Source organism: Podarcis cretensis (genome assembly GCF_951804945.1).
Source record: "Podarcis cretensis genome assembly, chromosome: 4".
NCBI lineage: Eukaryota > Metazoa > Chordata > Lepidosauria > Squamata > Lacertidae > Podarcis > Podarcis cretensis.
This window is the reverse complement of record NC_137173.1, coordinates 76,396,454-76,422,017: the sequence shown is the minus strand read 5'-3', so window position 1 is coordinate 76,422,017 and position 25,564 is coordinate 76,396,454. Positions and strand designations below refer to the sequence as shown.

At 40.3% G+C, this 25,564-nt stretch overlaps 1 protein-coding gene and 2 long non-coding RNA genes across 10 annotated transcripts in view; 1 reads left to right on the top strand and 2 right to left on the bottom strand.

Annotated features, from left to right (window-relative positions):
* The window catches only part of AFF3 (ALF transcription elongation factor 3), a 242,227-nt gene that overhangs the window by 104,960 nt on the left and 111,703 nt on the right, over nucleotides 1-25,564 (top strand). For 6 of the 7 annotated variants that reach the window (XM_079972474.1, XM_079972471.1, XM_079972470.1 and 3 more), the window contains one exon: nucleotides 9,212-9,256. The exons of the other annotated variant lie outside the window; for it this stretch is intronic. In XM_079972474.1, coding sequence (XP_079828600.1) covers nucleotides 9,212-9,256 — 45 coding nt within the window. The remainder of the gene's footprint in view (nucleotides 1-9,211; nucleotides 9,257-25,564) is intronic. 7 annotated transcript variants of the gene reach the window in all.
* LOC307214445 overlaps nucleotides 1-25,564 on the bottom strand; it is a 102,707-nt gene that overhangs the window by 44,921 nt on the left and 32,222 nt on the right. The gene's annotated exons all lie outside the window — the stretch shown is intronic.
* Nucleotides 5,318-24,476, bottom strand: LOC307214523. Its single transcript, XR_013838186.1, has 2 exons — nucleotides 23,823-24,476; nucleotides 5,318-5,422 (listed from the first exon to the last, which is right to left on the bottom strand). It is a non-coding gene; the product is annotated as an uncharacterized lncRNA (long non-coding RNA).

The window sequence follows — 25,564 nt, the reverse complement described above, 5'->3', positions numbered from 1 at the left end:
AGAGGGCTTCTAATTGATCAAACAACAAAATCCCCTACAGAGTAATGCTATTTATTTTGGCCTTCTTCCTTTACCTTATGTCTATACCATTCAGGCTGAACTGCAGGTCCCTGGATGCTTTGGTGAAAAGCTTTGGTCTCACTATTCACCATCCAGTGCTCAGCATGAGAGGGAAAGGAACTTCTAATTCCATTGTGCAGGCCAGCAGTGACAATGTACAGAAACAGATATTTGGGAGCAGGTATCAGAAGGCCTTGTCTCCAGCCTCCTTTGTGTGATGAACTCAATCGCAGATCAGAGGGGGAGAGAGAGAGAGAGCACTGACTTTTTGTTCAGGTGTAAAAGTCAGCACCGCAAATAAATCTTATGTAATAGTTTCTTTATTATGAATTTGTGGCCATAGCCTAGGTCCATTCTTAAGATTTCCCGATGGCTTTGGAAATATCTGTGGTCTTATCCGTGTTGCAGATTATGGACAATATTGATACGATTTCTCAAATGATTAGATTTTTCTTTATGTTCGGAGAACTCCATCTATTCAGTGATTTATGATTCATTTAATTAGAAAAGCTCTTAACGCTCAGGCAGAGTACAGGATTCTCCCCTCCCCCACCGCCATCCAAGCCCAAAGGTGCATTCATCGTAAAATAATAAAATTTGTTCTGTTCACTAAAACCTTTATAATTATTCAGTAATGATAGAACAAGAGCTGATTAATAGGTTATTAATTGTTATAACCTTTTAAACATATGAAGCGAACACTCTTAGGGGCTTTTTTTATAGCCACGGAGAAATGGGCTGAGGCCCTTTCCCCGTCGTAGTAACTGATAAATGACTATGCTAGAATTTCCAGATATCCTTAATAGTGCATGAGCCAGGGTGAAAATTACTACGAAACAGGATAATGCTACCTGTGGCTTTTGGGGTTCTCGTTAATGGCAAGTATTCCCATCATCAGATAAATGGTCAGTGTTTTTCTAGCTTGGGGAGAAGGGCAAGGATTTTTCTCCCCTTCCTGGCTTTTCCCGGATGCTCTCCTTCCATTATTCTATGTTCTTTCCCTCTCCTCGCATCCCACGCCCATTCCTCAACCTCCATTGGGATGCCACCTCTGGCACCCCTCCCCCACCCAGGCAGGTATGGTGGAAGCAGTTTCTATGGCCCATGGGAATTTCCCCATATTCAGACTGCAGTAATACCCACAGATTCTTGAAGTAGGTGATTCTTCAGTCCCCCATCCTCCTTGCCAACTGAAGAGGAGATGCAGAGGTTTCCAGCCTTAGCCTTAACTCCCTTGTTTTCTGCTGCATTCGTTCGTATAATTTTCATCTCAGTAGGACTGAATACCAATGATCATTTATAAACAGTTTTTCTCATTATGTTCATAGTTATGACATTATTTTTTATAGCTCGCTAATTACAAACACACGAAACAGCAATGTTTGGTGTTAAATAATGTAAACAGCAATGTAATTCATTTTCACATTACATAGCTTTTATTGATTTATTACTAATTTACTTTTTAAAAAGGGGGTATGGGTTCCTGGAATAAACTATCTATTTCAATATGTTGGGCTGTGTAGTACTAGCTGGTGTTTAGATTCACATTACAGTCTTGCGGAAAGGTCAATTGTTCCATAATGTCCTCTTTTGTTGTAAGTGTCATTCTGTTACAGAAAAACAACGACTGTGCAAATAGGTTCTTGGTCTTTTTCTGGAAGAAGAAAAAACAAGCTTGTTGAATATATGCAGTTGCTATCCTATTCAGCCTTACTTTGGAGTAAGTTTCATTAAACACTAAACATCAACCCCCCCCCCCCAGTGCAGTTTTTGAGGGGGTGTGGGAGACTTCATATGGGAAGAGTGCAATATGAAGTCCTGTTGTACAAGTGGAAATCTGTCCCACTTGTGCACAGACACCCCTGGAGTCAACCCTTTGGGACTTACTTCTGACTAAGCATTCATAGGACCGCTGTTTCAGTGGCTTAAGGCTGTTGGTTTACACCAGGGGTCAGCAACCTAAGGCCCATGGGCCGGAAGCATCCCGCGGAGGTCATTTGACCGGCCCATGAGCCGCTCTGAACTGAAGTACCCGCTTGTGTGCTGTGCTAAACCAGCACAGCGTGGTGCGGGGACTTGCTTCCATGGTGCTGGAAATTGCATTTGCGCATGCGCAGACGCTGGAAATTGCGGGCGCGCACACTCATGCACACACACAAATCTGGCCCACAGAGGGATCTCTGTGGGACCAATCCAGCCCAGGCAAGATAAACCTTGCCGACCCCTGGTTTACACTCTTCCATTTGTATAGAATTTTTAGAAGGTTTTTATTGGTTTTATTTGTTGTAATTGGCTTTAGTGTTTGTATTGTCTTTGTAAATAGCTTTGGGAAACTTTTTATGAGGATAGCCACTAATCTGTCTTTGTAAATTGCTTTGGGAAGCTTTTTTATGAGGATAGCCACTAATCTGCATTTGCCCCACATTTGTAATAACACCATTGTTTAGTGTTGCAACCCCTACACTTTGGAACTCCCTGCTTATTGAGATCAAGCAAGCCCTTTCACTCTTGTTGGCGCCTGCTAAAATCATTCTTGTTTAGACAACCCTATGTAGCTGCTTAGGAAATTGAGATCATTTTAATCTGTTTTAGTATTTTAAATTTCGTATGGTTATGATTTTCTAAATTGATGTTACTGTTTTGAAAACCACTTTGGCATTATTATTTTTTACAAACAAGGAGTTTATAAAATTTATTGAATAAATAAGCAAGTCCCACTGAAAAAACTAAGACTTGCACTGGAAATCTCATTGGCCCTTTACAATAAGATATCTGCATCATACTCTGTTACACAAACATGTGCACAATATGCTTCTGTTCTGAACAGTTGCATCTTTGCAGGTTTTCTAGGAAAAAGTAAAACTTACTGGAAACTGAATTTTCTTTTAAGGGAGCTGTTCTGGGTTAACAACATGTATATGGTTGTTCTTTTTTGACAGTTTGCATTTAGAGGCAAATCTATCAAATCCATGCTTTCTGAAACAACATGAGAACCAAAACACAGCTATCATTCATAATTCACACTTACCTGAACTTTTAAATGCAGCTTTTCAACCACTGTTTGCAAAAATACATATATTTGGTAAAAGTGTGCATTAAAATGAATATATTTGTGAAAATACAAAAATGCACTGTATAACGAGAAATTGCCCGCAGAAATGTATAGTCAACACTGCATACAAGTATGTGTTTATTACGAGAAATGCGCACTAAAGTGCTGAAGAATTTTCATGAGGATTTTTTAAATTTCTGAGTAACCACAAGCACTGTATATGCTTAATGCTGACTTTTTAAATAAATCGTTACAAACTGAAAGCTTCTGTTAAAAAGTGGGACATAAATATTTTAAATTAAATAGAAAAAATAAAATTGGCATGAAAATGCAAAGCACTAGCGGACCTTGGTTTTTATTAAGGCTGGGCACTAATATGCTGTGCAAATAGGTTTATCTGCTACAAGGAGGAAAAGATCCAATTTCCTCTATGGAAACTTTCCAAAAAAAATAGGTATCTATTTCAAACAATTATTCATGCATTAATGCACTAATAAACATGTTGCAGCAGATAATGTACTATGCAAAATACATTTTCAAAGAAGCCCAGCTGGCTCTTCTGGAAAGACAGTGTTTTTAGAGGCAAGTAACTAAGCCCTAGGTACTTTCGAGAATATCCTGCTTTTGCTGAGTGCAAGGAGTGCTGATAGGAATCCAACAGCATCTAGCAGGATGAGCTCTGCAATCTGCAGTAGCAGTTTTAATTATGACCATTTTCCAGCAGCGTGGCAAGAGAATATGTTCAGCTCAACATCCATTTTAATAAATAAGAAAAGCATTAATATACTGTGACAAAGTATTGATTTTCTGCAATCAATCTTTCACAATAACAATAAAAGCCTTATATTTTATTAATAGAACTATACAGTTCCAGTCCATTACATCTCCTCTTATTGTTTCTGGACTGTAGTGTGTGTTTTTTATACGAGCAAAATGTTAAAGAGTTATGAGGATGCCTGGCTAGAATGTCTAAAAAACATTTCACTGGAGGTGCCCAGGCATCTTTTATAAAGTGAAATATTATCAGTGCAGCTGTTTATAATTGATTACTCCAATGTTGCTGGAAAACTAGAGAGGGTTGAAGAGGTTTCATTTCCCCCGCTCCTCACCTTAAGAGGTTTCAATCACAGTGTAAAAATCCCAGGCCTTAGTAACAAGAAACAGTCTGCACTCCAGAATCATCTCAGCGCTTGCATATTGTAATGGTTCTTTTTTTTCTTTCCCCAAATACATTTTTATTGAGGTTATACACATAACAAACATACAAACAGATACAAAAGAAAAAATTATAACAAAAAAAAAAAAAGCGTCAGGATATACAAGCCAACTTTTTCCTCTCTCTAACTATACAAAGATAGATTAATCTGGCTGTTTCACAAAACAGTAAACGATTAAAAAAAAAAAAAAAACACACACGCAAAAACCACCTCCTGGACTTCCTTCCATCCTTTTGGTAAGTATCGAATATCTGCTTCCATTACGTATTTGATTTTTAATCTATAGGCCTAAATTCACACGCTGGTAGTATTGTTCTGACCCCGCCAATCACATGCATATTGTAATGGTTCTAGGGGTTGCTCGTGTGTAAATCAGCGCCACGCTTGGCTGAGTTACCTGGGTGAACCCTTTCTGTCCGGACAGCCACTCACCCGTGGCTGTCTCAGCCACTCACCCGTGGCTGTCTCAGTCGCTGGCAGAATCCGTCAGTGGGCGTTTCTTGAACTTCTTCCAGCAAAGAAGCTCTTTGATGCCTAGTCTCCGCCTACTCTGCCTGCGCGGAAGCCTTCTGCGCAGGGAGGGTGTGGGCAGCGGAGGACCTGTGCTCTCCCCGCTGGTCTCCGGCGAGAAGTCATGGAGCCACCTTGCCGATTCCCCCATCTGCCCCCCTTCTCCACTAGTGTTACGCTGATTTCCTTCCCCAGAAGATGGGCTGCTTCTCTCCCTCCCGGTACGCTCTCCGGAATCCCTCTGGAGCCCTCCCTCTCCCTCTGGCTCCGATGGCAGTTCCCTGACACATATGAACCTGTTTTCCTGTGGACATATTGAACACATGGACCATTGACAATTATTCTTCTACAATATCGTACTCAGCTCTCTGAAGAGCTATTGTCTATATGTTAAATAAAACCTATGCACCTTTACCAGTGAATAACAGTACAATCCTATGCAGTATAATGGATGTTGGGACAAAAAATTCCCATACTGTCATATATTCACTAATGGGGACTGAACTGGCAGTGATTAACCAGGAATGAGACCTTGGGATCATAGTGGATAGCTCAGTGAAGATGTTCACACAATGCTCAGCAGCTGCAAAACAGGCAAATTTCATGTTATGGATCATTAGAAAATGGACTGAGAATAACAACACTGCCATTATCATCATACCATTATACGAAATGATGCTGAGAGCACACTTGCAATAAATATTGTATACAGTTCTGGTCGCTATTGTAGAGCTGGAAAGGTTTCACAAATGGGCAACCAAATGACCAACAGGTTGGAGTCACTCCACCATGAATAAAGGTTACAATATTTAGGCTTTTTAGTTTAATGAAACAGGCAAGTAGAGGGTGACAAGATAGAGGTGTGCAAGATTATGCATGCAGTAGAACTTGAAGCTATCCAATGAAACTGACTGTTGGAAGATTCAGGACAAGTACTGCATCAAACAATTAAACTATAGAATTTACACTCACAAGACATAGTGATGACCTCCAACTTTGATGGCTTTAAAAGGGGATTAGACAAGTTCATGAAATATAAGCCTCTGCATAGCTACCAACCACAATGGCTATGTTCTACTGCTGGAGGCAGTATGCCTCCAAATTTTAGTTGCTGGTCACCAAACCATGGGTGAGGGCTATTGCATTCCATCTTGCTTGTGGGCACCCCATAAGCATCTGGTTGGCCATTGTGTAAACAGGAAGCTGGAAGGTGGTCTTGGCTCCATTTAATCGGGCTCTTCTTATGTTCTTAGATCTGCTCAGAAGTAAGTCCCTTTGGGTTTGGGTTGAAGCCATCATGTAATTTTGATTTAGTCCAATCCTATGCACACTTAGTTGTAAGTCCCATCAAACTAAGTGGGACTTACTTCTGACTAGACAGATGTCAGTCCCACTGCTTTCAAGATATCTTATTCTCTGGTAAATGCATAATTTCATTCTTAGTGGAATGTATCAGTGTGTAGTCACTGTGCATCCTTCAGCATTATATAACATTTTTAGTCATATTTGTAGACATATTTGTGAACACACAAATATGGGGTGAATTTCTACCACCTGAAAGCACTTTCTTTCCACGCCAGCATGCTATAGCAGAAGCTTTTATTTTATTTTTCAAGAGGAAGAAATCACAGGAACGGGGAAAAATGTGCTTGCTGGCATTTTCCATCCACAAAGCAGTAAAAGCCATTTTCCTCTGAGATTTCAGACAGTTTAGTATCTCTGAACATTCTGAACCTAGCTGAGAGAGCAGAACCTCTGCACTGATAAGCTTTTGAATGAATCTTATCTTGAGGTTCAGAGCAAAACTGCTGGGCAATAAATGGTCAGGGCTTGTGGGACTTGAGAGCAGCCCCCTCCCCTCCAATAAAACCAGGAGCACTCTCCCGCAAGCTCTGTAAAAGGCTAGCCAGGTAAAGGTCAATTAGAGGGGAAGACAGGAGCTCTCAGAAAACTGGGTCATTTTGGAAGCCAGACTGTTTTGTGATGCAGGACTTTTTGAAGCAAGAAGCCTTTCTTTAAAAAGCGAATGTCTTGCCCAAATGAGGAGGGGGTGGGGAGAAGGAACACTTACAGTACTGGTAGAACAAATGGAAGGCAAGTGAATTTTATTTTGAAGAAGGAAGATATTACTGGAAACATTAAGACAAACAATAACAATGTCTTTAAATACAGAAGAAGGAAGAAAACAGCCAAGAAGATGGTTGGACCATTAGCCAACAAATGTGTGAAAACATTACTGAAGACTGCAGAGTAACTGGATTTTTTTGCAGCAGTCTTCGTTATGAAAGATATTTGACAGATATTCATGCCTGAACTGCTTTTCCTGGATCTAATTGACAAATTAAAAATTAACCAGTTGCTGCTGGGTCTTGATGACATCCACCCCGGGGTTGTTTAAGAACTCAGATGTGAAGCTGTTGATCTAAAGTTATCAGCTGTTGTTGGTTCTCACATCTTTACAGGAAAGTGTTCTGGGCACCCAAAGACTTTTGGCCTGGGGAATATCCCAATACAGCAGTTGGAATGTCCATGTAAATATGCAGTACATCAGAAAAGTGACAATATACAGTTCAGCAGCAAAATTCAAATTTCCCTGGGGTCATTGTCCTTCTGACTCAGGCAACTTCTGAAAAGCAGTGGCCCCAGCTCTAAAACACAATCCACCAAGATCCCACCAGAGATGGATGAGCATTATGTTACGTATAGTAATTTAAATCACTGAAATTGTAAATGCTTATGTGCACTACTATGTGTTTAAATTTGATTGGCTGATAACTGAATTCTAGAGAGTTGTCTGGTAGTTCTCATGTGATTGGCTAACGTTGGTCACATGGGAGCTATCTAGTGAAGGAGAGACTGTTTTATACGAAGCAAGATGACTGTGTTTTAGAATCCACTGTGAACACTGCTAAGTTGAATAGAGTGTTGGAGTGCTGCTTCTCTGTTCAAAAGAAAGAGAACAAAGCTATAGGAGAAGGTAAAAGTGGAGATCTCTCATAGGAGCTGCAAAGCATGGCCTAACTGAGATACAGAAGGCTGAGTGCTGAGCTTTGGAAAGAGAGGAAAATAGTTGTTTGGAAGTTAGAAAAAGAAACTTTAAGCCCATGCTTGGATAAGCACTTGACTATAAATATTATGTTATAATTCATCTATAGCTATAAGTTTCTGCAAGTAAAGTTTTTGAATGTTAGAGTCTGGACATTGGTTCAATTTCCAAAGAAGAGTGTCAGTCATATATCTGATTTGAGCTTCTTAGCTATGATTATGCTATCCTTAAGGTAAAGGTAAAGGTACCCCTGCCCGTACGGGCCAATCTTGCCAGACTCTAGGGTTGTGCGCTCATCTCACTCTATAGGCTGGGAGCCAGCGCTGTCCGCAGACACTTCCGGGTCACGTGGCCAGTATGACAAGCTGCATCTGGCGAGCCAGCGCAGCACACGGAACGTCGTTTACCTTCCGCTGGTAAGCGGTCCCTATATATCTACTTGCACCCAGGGATGCTTGCGAACTGCTAGGTTGGCAGGCGCTGGGACCGAACGACGGGAGCGCACCCCGCCGCGGGGATTCGAACCGCCGACCATGCGATCGGCAAGTCCTAGGCGCTGAGGTTTTACCCACAGCGCCACCCGCGTCCCAGCATGCTATCCTTACTTCAACAGAATACACCCTTAATACAGTGTAATTTCAAACTGTATCTTACTCAGCTGTGTTGTACAATGTGTTTCCTCTTGGTGCAAGGTGATGTTGATGAACATTTAGGAAGAGGAGTATAATAGGTAAAATTGTTTTTACAATTTAACATTTTCTGTTTAGTAAAAGTTGTTCTGGCCTTTAATTACACCTTCATTTTATTTTGTGATGAAAGGGACAATTTATTGAGAAATTCTGTGCAACTGGAGTAAAGCATAGCAACAGTCACTCCATTTCAACAGGGCTTATACAGAAAAGGCTTCTGATGGATTATGGCCTTAGAGCCAGTGTGGTATAGTGGTTAAGAGCAGTGGACTCGTAATCTGGTGAACTGGGTTCGATTCCCTGCTCCTCCACATGCAGCTGCTGGGTGACCTTGGGCCTGTCACACTTCTCTGAAGTCTCTCAGCCTCACTCACCTCACAGAGTGGTTGTTGTGGGGAAGGAGGGGGAAGGAGATTGTTGGCCGCTTTGAGACTCCTTAGGGTAGTGATAAAGCGGGATATCAAATCCAAACTCTTAGAGTTAAACTGCAGTTTTGGTGTTTTTTAACTGCATCAAGTACATCAAGCAATGATTCTAACTTACTGAAATGGGGACAAAATTAACATCATTTGAAAAATTACTTAATTTACATTTTTGCAGACTCACCATTTCTCACTGTATTACTCCTTGTTTACAGGACAATGGGGGAGGAGATGACAGCTGCGTTGAAGAAATTTTACGGGTAGGACTCTAGTTTATCCTTCTATTATTTATTAATGCTTGATCTGACTTGGTCTTCCCAGGCATTCTATAACAAATACCAACAGTTTGAAATAGAAAGACCAGAGAAAAGAGAAATCTATATGTTGCATGGGCAATATGATTAGTGTCATGATGTGGTTAGTCACTAGATGGCACTGGATTTAGTTGTATCTGCATGGTATCAGGAGTTTCCTGCTGCTGTTCTGTTGTCATTGGAGAGAGAATAATGTTCTCCTATAGCATCCTGGAGAGTCTTCCTTAACAATGATATCACTGTAGGCGAGACAAACAAAAACAAGGCCCTAACATTGGTGTTTCATTTTCCTTAAAAGGAAATTCAGTTGTTACTGACAGGAATTGAAGACACAAGAGTTTCCTATGAAAACCTTACACTTATAGGAGAATTATGGAAAGCTCACATTTTAATTATTATTTTCTTGTATAAGTTGCAAGCAAGATGCTTTCATTTCTCTTCACTGCATTATAATGGTTTGACATTTATTGAATTCATATTGTTCTGGTACTCCCTCGCTTCCCCATCCCTCTTAAGTAATGAAGCAAAATATCAATAAATGAGAAAGTGAATACAGTGGTACCTTGGTTCCTAAACCTATTCCGTTGTGGAAGTCTGTTCCAAAACTAAAGCGTTCTAAAACCAAGACGTGCTTTCCCATAGAAAGTAATGCAAAATGGATTAATCTGTTCCAGACTTTTAAAAACAACCCCTAAAACAGAAATTTAACATGAATTTTACTATCTAACGAGGCCATTGGTCCATAAAATGAAAGCAATAATCAATGTACTGTACTATAAAATAAATAAGACAGCATTTTAGATGATAAAAATTTAAAAAAAATATCCTTATGTGAACTGATGATAGTCATTGTTTGGAAGGGGGCCTTTTATCCATTTCTACAGTCACACAATCAATCAATCAATCAATCAGTAACTGAACTGGGTTCCACATAGTCACAAAAACAAGTCACAAAAACAAAGTCACAAGCCACAGTCACAAGTCAGTCCCATAAAATGAAGAACAAGTCACAGTCAAAAACCCGAAAAAGCCCCAAATCAAAAATGCAAAAAAATAGCAAAAACTAAAGCTCCAAATATCACCTCTGTGTTGCATTGGTGCTCGGGATTCAACAGCCAACAGCTCAACAGGAAACCTCTGATTAGCAGTGGGGGACTCAATTTACAAATGGAACACACTCAACAAGAAGCGGAACATGTTCAAAGTCAAAGCTCACAAACTGGAACACCTACTTCCGGGTTTGCAGCGTTCTGTTTCCAAGTTGTTCATAAACTAAGCTGTTCTAAAACCAAAGTACCACTGTGAAAAGTTTGGGAGGATAAGTAAGGGAAGAGCAAGTGAGTCCATGAAAATACAAGCATAAAGTAAAAATGAAAATAAGTAAGAAAATAAGCGAATTAGAATGAAAGACTTAATCAAGTACAAGGCACCATTATTTGGCGGCCAAATACAAAGTTGTAGTGTAGGCCCCCTGCCACACACATTTGATAGCCTTATGCCAGACATACAATTTTATTAGATTTGGGAAAAAGTTAATCCTAGTTCTGAAATTACATTGTGACATACACTGGAGCTTTTCAACCATAGCCCATCCCGCCTCACCCATCTTGCTGTCTTTCTTGGAGAATAGCCCTACAAATCTTGCATATTACTTTCTAAGTTTTTGGTTGGTAAAGGCATTGAGTGCAGGGTTGGCCTGTCCATGAGGCAGATTGAGGCAGCTGCCTCAGGCAGCAGAATCCAAGGGGCACTTCTGCGGGGGGGACACCACTGCTACCAATGGAGGAGAGGTGGTTTCTAGGTTCTGGTGAGATCTCACTTACTGGGGTCCTGGGAAGGTTGTGTGAGGCCTCCACACAATCCAGAACCCTGAAGCCACAGCTGTGTGACCCCAGTAAGTGAGGCTTGGACAGGAGCAAAGCATGGGAAGCTGCAAGGAGGGAGAGGAGAAATGGGAATTCTGCCATGTCCAGTGGCATGACCTTATCATGATCCTGTTCATGTTTTGATTTTTTAAAAAATTCTAATTAACATAGCATTACCTCAAACATTTTATAAATGGAACCATTTACGTTATTCTTTTCTGCCCTTTTCATTGCAAAATCATGAATTACGTCTTCAAATTCAAGTTGATACTCACTAGACTGAGGTAGATTAGCTATTCTTGCCCTATAGCTGAACTGGAGGACTGATTGATGCCCTTTAGCATTATTTAGTTCTCTTTGTTTAACCTCCTTATGTTTCTTGTCAGATGCAGTCATATGAGGGGTGTCAAAACAAAATAAAAAAATTCCTTCCAGTAGCACCTTAAAGACCAACTAAGTTAGTTCTTGGTATGAGCTTTCGTGTGCATGCACACTTCTTCAGATACACTGAAACAGAAGTCACCAGACCCTTCTATATAGTGAGAAGGTGGGGAGGGGTATTACTCAGAAGGGTGGTGGGATTGGGTGATTGGCAGATAGCTGTGATGAGCCTGTTGACGACTCTTAACGACTGCAATAGGTCTTACAGGAAAAAGCAAGGGGTGAGAAGGTGAAAAATGGCTTTGTCATGTATAATGAGATAAGAATCCAATGTCTTTGTTCAGACCAGGTCTCTCCATGGTTTTAAGTTTGGTAATAAGTTGCAATTCAGCAGCTACTCTTTCCAGTCTATTTCTGAAATTCCTTTGTAATAGAACAGCTATTACCAAGAACTAACTTAGTTGGTCTTTAAGGTGCTACTGGAAGGAATTTTTTTATTTTGTTTTGACTATGGCAGACCAACACGGCTACCTATCTGTAATATGAGGGGTGTGTGTGTGTGAACTAAGACAATATGTAGAAAGTCAGGACCATATTTTTAAAAACCTGACATATTTTACCAACATATAATTACCATAGTGGCCTGAATATAAGCCTCACCTTTTCCCCAAATTCCGACTGTGAAAAGCTAAAGGGCAGCTTATATTGGCGACCTTACGGCGCTGGGCAAACAGCGCCAGGGGCACAGTAAAGCTGTGCCCGCCTCTTACATAGTCCCCTGCCCTCTCCCCCAAGACCGGGAACACAGTGGACCTCCCCCCCCAGTATGCAGCCATGAGCAGCGAGGAATGGAGTGGCTTATATTCGGGTATTTTTCCTCTTTTTTTCTCCCCCCCCTCCAATTTTAAAGGTGCGGCTTATATTCAGGTGCAGCTTATATTTGGGCCAAAACGGTATATAGAAATAAAAAATAACAATAAGATAAAATCTCTTCTGAGCAGTATGGTGAAATATAGTGCTGCAAGACATATGAATAAAGCCAGCAAATACAAATAAACAGAACTTTCAGCTTCTAAACAATAAGATTAAGCAACTTCTAGAAGCAATGGTAGAATACAATGTGTACTGAAAGACAGGAGAATCTGGTAAGTTGAGCAGTTTCTGACATCAAAATGACCTGTTTACAATATTAAGTCCCAATGTGGAAGCTCCTTTGGATACACATTCCATTTATACCTGCAATTCCTGGTCTAGCAAATGATACACACAAAGAACCTGGTTTCCACATGTGGATCTCCTTAGTTACATTAGGTTGCGTGTCTGGGAAAGCCTTGCAGCCAAATACAACAATCCTACTTCATTATATTTTTGAATCAAAAACTAAAAGTGAGACAAGGTCAGACATCTGAGAGCAGATGTTGAGTTAGTCAAAATAATTTACAAATATATTTCCTGAAACAGGAAGCAAGAGTGCAGTGTGGGCTAAACAAGATAGACTTCTAAAAATAGTTCTCAAATAATATAGCTAGAAGTTGCAAGAAAACATGATCTTTTCCGTTTTTCTTCCTCTTTACAATATGGAAGATCTGTTCTGGTCAGGATTCTTTCCATGTAGCTTGGTAAAAACTTGTTCTGCTTGAAAAGCACGAATATGTTATTCTGCCCCTCTCAGTTTGTTCTTCTTTATTCCCTTAAAATTGCATTAAATAAATCTATTAAAATAAAAAAAATGTGCTCTTTGGAGACTTCATTTTTATTCTAGAAAATTGGAATCCTACTGAGGTCTAAGTAAAGCCTGTGAGTGAATTCTGAGCATATTTTAAACTACCTAAGAGAAGATTAAGATGGCTAAAGTTCATTGACTCAGATTGTCAACAGTATGCTGCTAGCTGAAATGATTAATTGCTTTGATAGAAAACAGAAGTAAATTTATCAAAAGGGAAGAAAAATAAGCAGGAGGGACAGTGCTGACTATAGGGGCAAGTTGATTGGTTGTTTAATAATGCATAACAAAGTGTATGTCAGATTATAAGGAAATCACATGTAGCTGAAAGAAAATGAAATAGCATCATGGTAAGAAATATTTGTCTTATTTAAGCTAACCAGTGCAAGCTTTGAATCTGTTGAAATCAATGAAATTTCCTGACAAGTAAGGCCTTTTAAAAAAAAGTCACATGGGGTATAAAATGTACCAAGAAGAAATCTATCATCTATCTATCTGATCAGTAGGGGGCTTCTTTTCCTAGTATTGCAGTAAAATGCGGCCCCATGATAGTTGTTTTTAAATGAGACTTGCTTCCCTGGAGTTTTCAAGTGCTACACTTCTGACATCACACTCATGGGTTTGTTCTGGGACAGTTAACTATCACAACATGCAGTGGAATTTGGCTAGGGTAGTAAAATGTCCTACCACCACCCCAATGTTGGTTCAAGGTTTCCTTCTATTGGATGAGGACTGAAGTGCCAGGAAGTTACCTATATAGAAAATGCTGTCCATCAGTGTTAATTACCTAGATCAACTTCCCTAAGCTGGTTTTGAACAGCATCCCCATATCCCAGGACAATCTTCTTTCAAAACTGAGTGATATGGTAGAGGGAACATTAGAGGGAATGTTTGTGATATAGTAGAGGGGAAAGGTCAAAAGACTCACAAGGCAGGGCTTTTTTCCAGCCCAAACTCAGTTCCGGCACCTCTCAGGTGGGCGCCATTGCCATTATAAGAGAACAAGGGAGGCGTTGATGCTGAGTTCTGGCACCTCTTTTTCCAGAAAAATAGCACTGCTCACTGGAAATACCAAAAGCAGGGTCTGAATCCCAACCAGGTATTTTGTTATGGAAGTTCCATTAGCAAAAATAGCAGTGGAATTCAGGAACTTTCTGCTGCAGTTCTAATGTTTTGTTGTTATGCCGTAAGGGCTGTTTTAAAATGTTAATTTATTGCTTTCTTAGTTAGCCACTTCCTCAAAATCAAAAACTGAGTACAAATGTTTGAAATATATACACACATTACAAAGTATAGTACACACATGCTCTGTGGAATTATACACTTTGTTCTATATTACAAGCCTCAGATAGCGGCGTTTATGTACTACAGTTCTTTTTGACTTGAAAATGTGTATATTTTGGGAGGGGGGAACTCATAGAAATCAGCACTTACTGTGTGTCAATTGGTCCTTTAATATTTTCTTAAATGATGTTTGACTTGCACTGTAATTTCCTAAAAAGATGGTATGTCTTGATGGAGTATTGAGCACTTAAGAAAACCTAGACCTTTTGTATCTGCCACTTATTTCCTGATTATCTTTCTGGAGGTCAGGCCCTTCATTTTGACACTTAATGAATAAAATGTCTACGTTGCAGGAAATGGGATAATGAATTGTGAAAAGACATAATCAGCAATGACTAAATAATTAAGGGAATTGAAATGTAGAGTCATCAGGGAATGCATTAATAATAACATGATTTTTCCATATGCTAAAAATGCTGCCTTAAAAAAAAAAAAATCAGTCATCACACATGCTCTGTGGCAAGAAGAAAGAAATTTAATAGGAACTGTAATTAGATGTTCTGCTTTTAACTGACTGAATAAAAGATGAAATCATATAGAAAGTATATTTAGATACAAGCCAGAAAGTAAACTGATTATTATTCATAGTCCTGCTAATAGGAGCTCTAATTTATGCATCTAGTGGGAATCATGTTAAGCAATTAGGAAGCTGTGTCACACTTCACTTGCCTTTATGCATTTACATATTTATATATTTTTCAATAACATGATAACATTTCCCATCGTTTAGTCTGCAATCCTATAACCACTTACCTGGCAGCAAGCCCCATTGAACTCAATGGAACTTACGTCTAAGAATGGGCTGTTAGTTGCCTTTATTGCAAGTACCTGCCTAGAATATTACTCTGACATTCTGTCTAATAAATATAGCTGCTGCAGTTCCAAAGCTATCTGATGTTCATGGGAAAGAGCATCAAACATGCTTCTGGTTTGTTCTGTTTTTTCAAAGCCAACCTACCGCATTCCACTACACTTATGGAATGGGCACTGCACTCAGTGCATGCTCAGCCTGGAACAGAGGAGGGAAACACAACCAGAAAAGACACAAATGGTGGGCACACCCTCAGTGCCCCTGGCAACACTTGTCAAAACCCACCAATCAAGGACTGTGCTGGCAAACATGTCCACATGTCACCTTCGTGTGGAGGGAGTCAATGATCTTAAAATGGGCAGAATGACCCAACATATACCCCAGCATTATGCAGCATGCAAAACAATGCCCCACTGATCCCTGCCTGCTAGCTCCAATAGCACAGCCAGCAATGATCCCACTACTGCCAGGCTGAAGCTATCCCTACGGGCAGGTCATACTCCTCACAGCCACCATTTTGAAGCACATAGAGCAAAGGGAAGAAAGGAGAGTCCGTTCAACACATCACCCACATATCTCTCTGGGCAGAACACCTGAAGAAGCCGCACATTAGCCTTCCTGGGACAACTGTTAAGGAGTCTTGACAAGTAGCCAAAGGAAGGACCCAGAATGAGCAGTGAGAGCAGTCATAGACACAGATGGAAAGCAGCAACCTCCAGTGGCTCACCAAACAGGACATGAGGTTGGGGAGCAGCAGATAGGAGTTCAAGCCTCAGCAGAAGAAAAAAGGGGGGAGGATTTTTTATGCACAGTGTTCCCTCATTGTTTAGCATGAATTTTCTCCCTGTTTCTGACCCTTTAAGCTTTAAATATGAACGATATGAGGTGAAAGTATTATAGCCCCATGCAGGGCATTCTTATAATTTGAGTTACGGTTTCCCACTGTGGAGTTTATATACTGGTGTTTGTATGCTGGAAGTGGGTCCTGAATTCTGTCATATGCTTATGCTCTGTCCTGGTGACATGAGCAGAGTAGTCTCTGTCCCATGAGCAGCTTATTTTTAATGTTTTCCCTTCCGCTGAAGACAATGGATGGGGAATTATTTGTGCCATGTCTGAGGTGTTGTGCTAGCAACACAGAAATGATCATGGATTGAAGGAGTGTAAGATACGGTTAAGGGCCAAGTCCAAGTATTGAAGATCTCTCGGTATGTGTGTAACCTGCTTCTATTCCTGCAAAACGAAATAATTCCAGAAAGTTAAAAAGTTTACTTTAGGTCTTTCTCCTGCCTTGCAAGCCACAGAAATCAGGTTCATGATTTCTTGGCCCCCTCACTATCTCTTGGCTCCAGGCTTGACGTTTTGGCTGCAGAGCATCTTTTATAATTAGGCTGGCAAAAATTTCTATTACCTTTCTCTGCTCACTCCAAGGTCTAATTGACAGCTGTTTCAGTCCCGCTCCCAGATGGCCAAGCCAACACCTTGAAGTTGAGCTGCCTCTGATATAATTTACTTCCACCTGTCACGTTAGGGAGCTTTCAGGCTAAAACAGAATTTATTCCCAGGAGCAGCACTTCTGACTTCCTTATATTAGTTACTCTGTAGACCCACTTATTTTCCTCCCTCTCTCTATTCATTCAGCTGTTGTCCTATAACATGTTGACCATTATGTTAAGTTGTCTTTGCATATATATTTTTAACAACCAGATTTTGAGGGCAAATGTGAGAGAGAAATTATTGTTTCAAACTTTTACTTATCAAGCCTGGAGACCTGATACTCATTACAGAATTTATTTCAGAAATGCTGGTGCTTCATTTATGGCTGTCTCTGTTGTCTCTTCCCAACCCTTGTCTAATCATTAAATAAAATCGGTGTATTACTACATTAGCAAAACAACAACACAACCCACATGATTGTTTAATAGGGTATGTTGCAGAAAATGGAGTGTTAAATGGTCTCACTAGATTTTTATTTTATAAGAGTGCATTAGGAAGCTGCTTTGGTAGGGTGCTGCTTTCATATGTGGAAGAAATCACTTGTACTGTACATCATTTTTATATCTTGTTGCTAAGCAACATATCATGGTGCGAGTATTGCAAAGGTGTCTGCTTTCTCATTAAAAATGTTCATGTTGCTCTTTAATCTTGCTAAATTAGTACTGTTATTTGTATTATGTTGCCTCCTTTTGTGTCTATTGATTGAGGTTTCCAGCCAATGGATTTTGAAGAAACCTATCAGGGTTTTATTAAGTTGCATTTGCATTTGTAACTTAGACCATATGTGTCCATGATACTCCCTTGTTTCTCAGTTCATCAGCACTTGTTTTCAGACAGGGAATTGAACATTTGTGCTCACAGTCATAAAGCTAATTGGAATCATGGTCTAGGCTGTCATCTGGATCTCATTACATGTCATGGCAAGACTCCTACTGGCTTGGATCCAAAACAACAACAACAATAGCCATGCAAAACCCTGAGCGGAAATAATATAGCCACTAGCTCTGCTCTGCCCTTTCTTTTTTCAGCTGCTGAGCCACATTTCTATATTTCCATTTTTCCCATCTATATTTGCTTGCCATCCATATTTTGCACACTGCTGTGTAACTCTTGACTCACTGTGCCATTGGAGGTGAAGTCAAACCACTGTTAGCAGCACCGACTGACCTCCCCAGGGTGCAAAAGCCTGGGCAGTGTGTATGGATGTCCTGGGCTGCCCAGACAACAAGATCCCAATCTTGGCCTCACTGATATGGTCCAAAGTAAAGCAGAGCAATACATTTGGCACCAGCTTGGCTGCAGGAGTTGCTGGAAGGAGATGTACAAGGTGACATCCATCCATCTTAGCAGGAGCGCACAGCCAGATTTCAGCTCTTTTCCCATGCAAGGTTCTTGTGCAAATTTGCAGGCAACCGGACTTCCGGGTTAGCGCCATCGACTAATGGCGGATTCCCCCCGAGCTCTGGAGGGAACGACTCCGCGGGATCGGGTCTTGTCGCTGCGGCAAAGCGGGGACCCTTAAAAATCACAGGCATGAAGCCTGTGAACGTGGGGACTCGGCGGGCACCTTTTGCGCCCCCCCAGCTGCAAAGGAGCCTTTTTAAAGGCTCCGGAACGGTACGGGGTGAGCGGCGTGGTGCTGAGAGTCGACTGCTTCTCCCGTGGAGTGAAGCCGCACAGCCGTTGTTGGAGAGCGCTGACTTTTTTCTGTGAACAATTGGACTCTAAAGTAATAACCCGTGAGTAGCATGGAAATTGGAACTTTAAAGAAAAATCTTTTTTTATGAATTAGGCACGACCGGGGAAGGTGTAAACAGGAAGTCCGCCTCCCCGCTAGGTAAACAATTTAAAGCAAAGGACTTGTTAACTAAGGTCGAGAGAATCTTTATTTATTGCAAAAGATTTTAATTCCATGGTTTGGCAGTATATGAAATTTTATTGGAAGCAGGGGAGCCTGCGGACAAAGAATTAATTTTGGGAGCTGAAGCGCCACCCCCCCGGACCCGGGAGTGCTCTGCGAGAGAGCCTGTCGAGGTATTGAAGAGTCTGACAGCTGTAAAGTTAGCTGTCAAGACGGAAATAGAGAATTATGTTTCTGTAGCTTTTGCTGGCTATATTTGTTGCAATTTGCTGAAAATAAGGAAGGGCTGATACAAATTAATCAGATTTTTGGTTTGGAACTGAAAGGAATACTAAGGAACTAAAATCCCTCTAGAGGGGGTTTTGGGACATTACAAGAATGGCTGGAGGAGGGAAAATTCAGGCTGAACTGAACAGAGCATTTGTTCTCTTGGGAAAGTTACAAGGCCAAATTGATGTTTTGGCTACAAGTGTTACAACTCTGGACTTAACAGTAAACACCATCATTGAATTTGACAAGGATTTGGAACAGGAAGCCCATCCATCTGGACAAATAGAGAAACTTGAGAGCTTTGAGAATTTGGAGAAGGAGACATACGTTGCTCCTGAAGAAAAGGAAGGAGGAGCCGTAATTCTGCAGATGCCAAAGGAGAGCTGTAGTTTGAGGCCTGACATGATGGCATAAAAGGAAAATGAGAACTTGATGTGGAAAGTCTGGCCTGAATTGGACAATGAAAAATGGAGAGATCTCCTTGTGTGGAGATCTGAAGACCTAAGGATTACAAATTTGATTAAGGCGGAGGTTGGAGCTGTGGGGATAATCGGACTTGAAAGGAGCATGAAACAAGATTTGGAATACCCCATAGGCTTCACCTTTAAGTATGGAGGTTTGGCTGGAAGAAATTTGGATCCTGCTGGGCTGGAGCTTCTCCGAGACTTGGCGTTCAACATTAAGGACTATCAAAAAGACCAGCAGAGAGGAAGTGAGAGAGAATTAAGAGCCTCGGATGTTAGATCTCCAGGCTGATTGTATATTGAGACAGACTGATATTTATCGGGAACTGAAACCGGGAGGGGGGTATGGGTGGAATAGAAATTGGGAATTTACAAGGTATATAATCATAATTTGTTTTCTTTTTCCTATTGCTATTTGTATGAAAATTGGGAAATTCGTGGAAGGGAATCATGGTCGATCTTAGAAAATGTTTCAAGAATAAGTATTGATGTACAAGTTTGGATGAGAGTTAAGTTTAGATAAAGTAAAATTGGGTTTTAAAGTGAATTAAAAGGTGAGGATTTGCTGAGCTAATAATTTGAATTGGAATACAGAGAGGGGAGGTGTGAGGAGGTCTGAGAAATAAGTCAAAAGAAAAGTAAGCAATGGAAATTCTATGTGTTTTTAATTGTTTTTAAGTTTTGCATTTTTGCATTTTTATTTTTCTTTTTTGTCTTTTTTGTTGTTTTTGCATTTTGTATTATCTTGGAAATGCCAATAAATATTCATTAAAAAAAAAACAAATTTGCAGGCAACCTTTCCATTTGCAGAAGGGGCTTTTGATTGGTAGAGGGGCACAGTTGGATTCAACCCACAGGTTTTCCCTGAGACATCTTTAGGAAGTAGCATTCTACTCTCTCCTAATTTGATATTGCTACAGTTCCTATTATTTTACAAAGCATCCTAATCTATAGGACCAATTTTACTATGGATTATTCTAAGCACATATATATTATATGTCGTTTCTGCGAATTAAGCAGCTGAATTTATTTTATATTTATGGTCTTCCATATGCACACTGTAGCAGTACAACATCTTATATTGTGTGCAAATGATTAAAAGGATAAAATCTTTACAAGATGTGTAACTGCTTGAATTACTACTCTCTTTTATATATTTTCACATGAAAATGTAAAGGCCAAAGGCATTTCCCCACATTTAGTACCATTAAATCCATCATTAAACCTCTTGCTAAACACAGAATAAATTTAATAGAGCACCTCAAGTACAGATGCTGATGCCATGGTGTTAATATTGTTGCAGATAAAAACGTAATAAACATTGCATTGCCAAGATAGCATTAGTCATACTATTGATTATATAGACAAAACGAACAATATTATTGAGATTAATGACCACCGTATATTTATGTTAATGTGTTGATCTAGTCACTAGGATTGATACAAGGATCCTAAAACATTGCAATATTTTCAAACAGCAGAATGTTTATTCATTATTTAAATAAATACATCATAAGGTTTTCTTATTTGTTTATCTGTAAAAAACAGCACAAGGACATTGCCGTTCACTGCTGGTTGTTCTGAAAAAGGTTACAGCATGTAGTATTGGGTATTGGTACAAGTTTTTAAAAACGTACTGAAATAAAAATACAACTTGATTATGAAACTACCTGTTTTAGACCATATTTTTTAATTGCAATAATTAAATTCCTGTTTTCTTACCACCACACCTTAATTTAGCCACATTTGTTTACTGTGCAGCAACCATGAATACTGATTGGATGATAATTGTTCTTGTATGCTTTTTGATTTACAAACAGAATTTTGGTATGTTAGCCACTTAACTGCATTTTCATTGCATATGTAGGTCCATGCCATTTTACCTTACACATTATTTGAAAAATGCCAGCAAGAATTTTCTCATCCTCTGAAATGGTCATTGCATTTTTAGATACACTCACTGCCTTTTCTTTCTGCCTGAGGAGTATCCAAGTGGCTCCGGTTGACAAGGAGATGTACTTCGATTAATGCTGTTGTCATCTGAATAGTTTCAATATCTATTTTATAGTTGCCCTAGTGGCACTTTACATAGATTAAATGTGAATTTCTTCTAGTGTCTGTCTAAGATAATCATGCACAGTAAGCATTATGAACCCTTCTTCAATCAGTAGAATGTTGTGGTTGCTATGCCAACAACTTGAGATCCAGTATGTACAACAGAGTGTAGAAAAAGTGGACGTCTGCCTAAGCCATAGCTTCCAGATCTTCAAATGTGGCCCTCCAGATGTTGCTTAACTCCCATACCCCCCAGCTGTTTGGGGTAATGGTAAGGGTTGAATGGAGCTATAGCCCAGCAACCTGTGAAATGCCACAGGTTAGCCAACTCTAACATTCTAATGTTCACCCTACCGGGGATGATGCCATCTGGGTCCACATTCTCCAGTGCTTCCTGAGATTGTCAGAGCCAACACTCGGGAGATGGTTCAGAACACAAGAAGAGCCCTGATGAACCAGAACAAAGGCCCATCTAGTCCAGCATTCTGTTTTCACTGTGGCAAAACCAGAAGCCCCCAAAAAGTATGCAATCATATCTATGATTCCTAGCAACAGGTATTCAGAAGCATACTGGTGGTATAACATAGCCATTGAGGCTAGTTGTCTCTTCCTCTCACCTGTCAGCACTTAAGAGGATTCTCTTTAGGAGAGAGATTGTCAGCCTAGACCAGACAGTCCCTGTCAGAATGATGAGCTAGGCACCATGGTGGGGAGATAACTCTCGGCCAGTTAAATCATGCTGGCTAGGCTGTGATCGAGAGGAACGCAGTGATGGGGTGAGGGTGCAATTTCCCTGCCCATCACAGTACTGAGCTAGGCTGTAATGCAAAGGAAAATAGCTGGAGGAGAGCTCATAACAAGGCACCGCAAGGGGACTTAGCATGGGGAAGATCATAGGAAGGGGTGATTTCTGTGTGTGCGCACTGTATGTGTAGTGCTCTGAGATAGGGTGCATTTACATGCTTGTGTGTGTTGGCCATGCTCACTTTTTGGCTGTACCCATTGTGCCATGCAACCTCCAGATTAGGGTAGTCTTCTTAAGACAAGAAAGGTTAAGTACCATTGAGTCATCAGCCAGCCATTCACTATGTGGCCAATGCTGAGATCAAGACTGAAATCCCATTTGGGACTAAGCCCTGATAAACTCATTGGGACTCACTTTCAACAACATGCAAATAAGTGTTTATGTAGGAATTGTCCAGATATTCTCAGCAAAGTATAGGAAGCAGGATTAAGAAAGAAATTACAAAAGCCAAGCCATTCCCCCCCCCCCAAATAAAATCCCCTGTTTTCTGGTATTTTATTATTACCAGCACATGTCTTGAAATATGTCTTCTAAGCATCACTGCATGCATGGCGGAGGAGGACACTATGCATACAAAATGCAAATCTGGAGTCTGGCATGGTACCCAGATGTCAGTGAATCGTCTTCACACAAAGATTTGGGGTTAAGGAGGGGCATGTGTCCAGAGGGGTCAGGGGAAGGTGAAATAATCCAAACTGGGCTTCCTGAGGTTAAAAAGAAATCCATAAGACCGGGGGCGGGGGGGGGGTAGAGAGAGAGAAGTTGAAAAGGGACGAGAAGCCCAACTTGATGGGATTTCAAAGTGAGGTTAATTATAGAAAATAAAACTGATTGGAAAGAATCTGTACATTCTTTTAGGGTCAGCTGAAGGTTATAGTGGGCAGTTCCAGAACCCTGAAGTGGATATTCTCCAATCCATGGTCAATGTGCAGCGGAACCTCTGTTTTTGAATGTAATCTGTTCCAGAAGTCTGTTTGACTTCCAAAATGTTCGAAAGCCGAAAATCAAAGGGCTGGCAACAAAGTGAATAGTGAAAATGGAAAAATGCACCGCGGAAACGGTTCGACTTCCAAGGTGTGTTCAAAAATGGAAGCATTCACTTCTGGGTTTTCGGTGTTGGGCTTCCGAAATGTTTGGCAGCCGAGATGTTTGAAAACCGAGGTTCCACTGTATAAGGAGTCTGCAAGACAGCAAGCAAATGATTTTCTTGGTTTATTGGGCAAGGTGGTCTGGTTTATTTGTGCGGGTCCATATCCTACAACATTCCTCTGGTGAAAATGGGGGTGTCCTATATTATATTATATTATATTATATTATATTATATTATATTATATTATATTATATTATATTATATTATATTATATTTACTGTTGTGGAGGGGGGGATGATTAACAAAATCAATCCTCCTGGCAAACTGGGAATATCCTCTCACTCACCCAAGTTTAGGATATTCCACCATTCTTCAGCAGAATTTCTTTTTCTTTGAGAAAAATAAGTGGCTCACATAAATGTAAACTAAGTTTTAATAATAAAGAAAACTGTAAGAAAATAACATAATGTCTGAGAGAAACTGAAACAACATCATGAGGCAAGCCTGAGGCAAGAAACAAGAAGAGGCAGTTGGTCCCTCTTAACTGAAGTTCTTAACTGAACACACACGGAAGGGAGGGGCTGATTCTGGAACAAGAGACACAAGCCGCGCCCACCAGATACCATGCACACTATTATTCAAATTAGGCCCCAGTGTTTTTCTTACATATACCCTGCCCATCTAACTGGGTAGCCACAGCCACTCTAGGAGGCTTCCAACATATAGAAAAGCATAATAAAACATTAAAAAGCTTCCCTATACAGGGTTGCCTTCAGGTGTCTTCTAAAAGTTGTATAGTTACATGTCTCCTTGGCTTGGGGTCGCATAACTCCATATGCTCCAATGAAAATAAGGATGTCCTACCATACCCTTTCCCATTTCTCTGATGAAAATAGTGACGTTCTAAGGAAAAGTGGGACAATCTGGGATCAAATCAGGAACCGGGATGGCTTCTGTAAATCTAGGACTGTCTCTGGAACACAGGGACACTTGAAGGATCTGCAGGTCTGGACAAACATGGGACATGGGCATAGCTAGCCAGGGTTTTTGTTGGGGGGGCAGGACTTTGTTAGGGGGCAGGACCAATGTGATTGCTTAGTTAAGTATTTCTATTGCTCAGTTAAGTATTTCTATTCCATTGTTTTACTTGATTGGGGGAGGGCAGCTGCTCAATGCACCTAGTTGTATGTATGTTTTGAATAGTGTATACAGTATATGTAATTTGACTGAAGAATATTTCAAACTTTATTTCAAGTTAAACCACTTTGCCCAGGAGAGGTGGTATAGTGCTTAGAAACCTCAATAGTATGTTGAGGCTTTATTCATGATTGTAAAATGCTTTGAAATTGACAGATAAAAGACAACTCATGCTGTTAGTGCTAAGTATTATTGCTTTAAAGGATGAAACAAAAGAGAGAGAGGGGCAATTACAGGTTTAATACTCTTGACTATGAACACAAGCACTGTAGCATAACAATTGCATAACATTTTAAAAATAAATATTTATCTTCAAACATAAGCATAATTTAAAATAACCTGGCACTCTGTTTAAAAATGTTCAGTTTCCTGCAAACATATAGCAGCATAGAAAAGAAGAAGCCATGTGATGAAGCATAGGGAATGCTGTGTTGCTGTCACTCTGGAGAGCAAGTTGCTGATGTGTAGCAAACACATGGAGTTGCTCCATTTCTAGCTCAGAAAACAGTTTCATTTTAAAGGAAGTTGTTTGTTGTGAGAGTAAATGAAGAGCATGCCTTTTGTGTCATTGTAATGTGCCATCTGCTCCCCTTCGAGTCCCAAGTGGAAGGACCCAGTTTAAGAAGTTAGCAGCAACTCTACTTTCACGTCTTATCCAAGTCAAGACTACCTAGCTGGCCTAAATGATCAGCCAAGTATTTAAAAGCGCCTAGTTTGCAAGGGTTACTAAACAATTTCTAATTACAGGATCAGATACGTAAATTGAAGGTAGTTGATTGCACTAGTACCGCTTATTCTGTAGACAGAAAGACAACACAGGCTTAATTCACACTCTGTTACTGTGTGCAAAACCTTTATGTATCAGCGAAGAAGAATGTGTGAGAAGGAAAG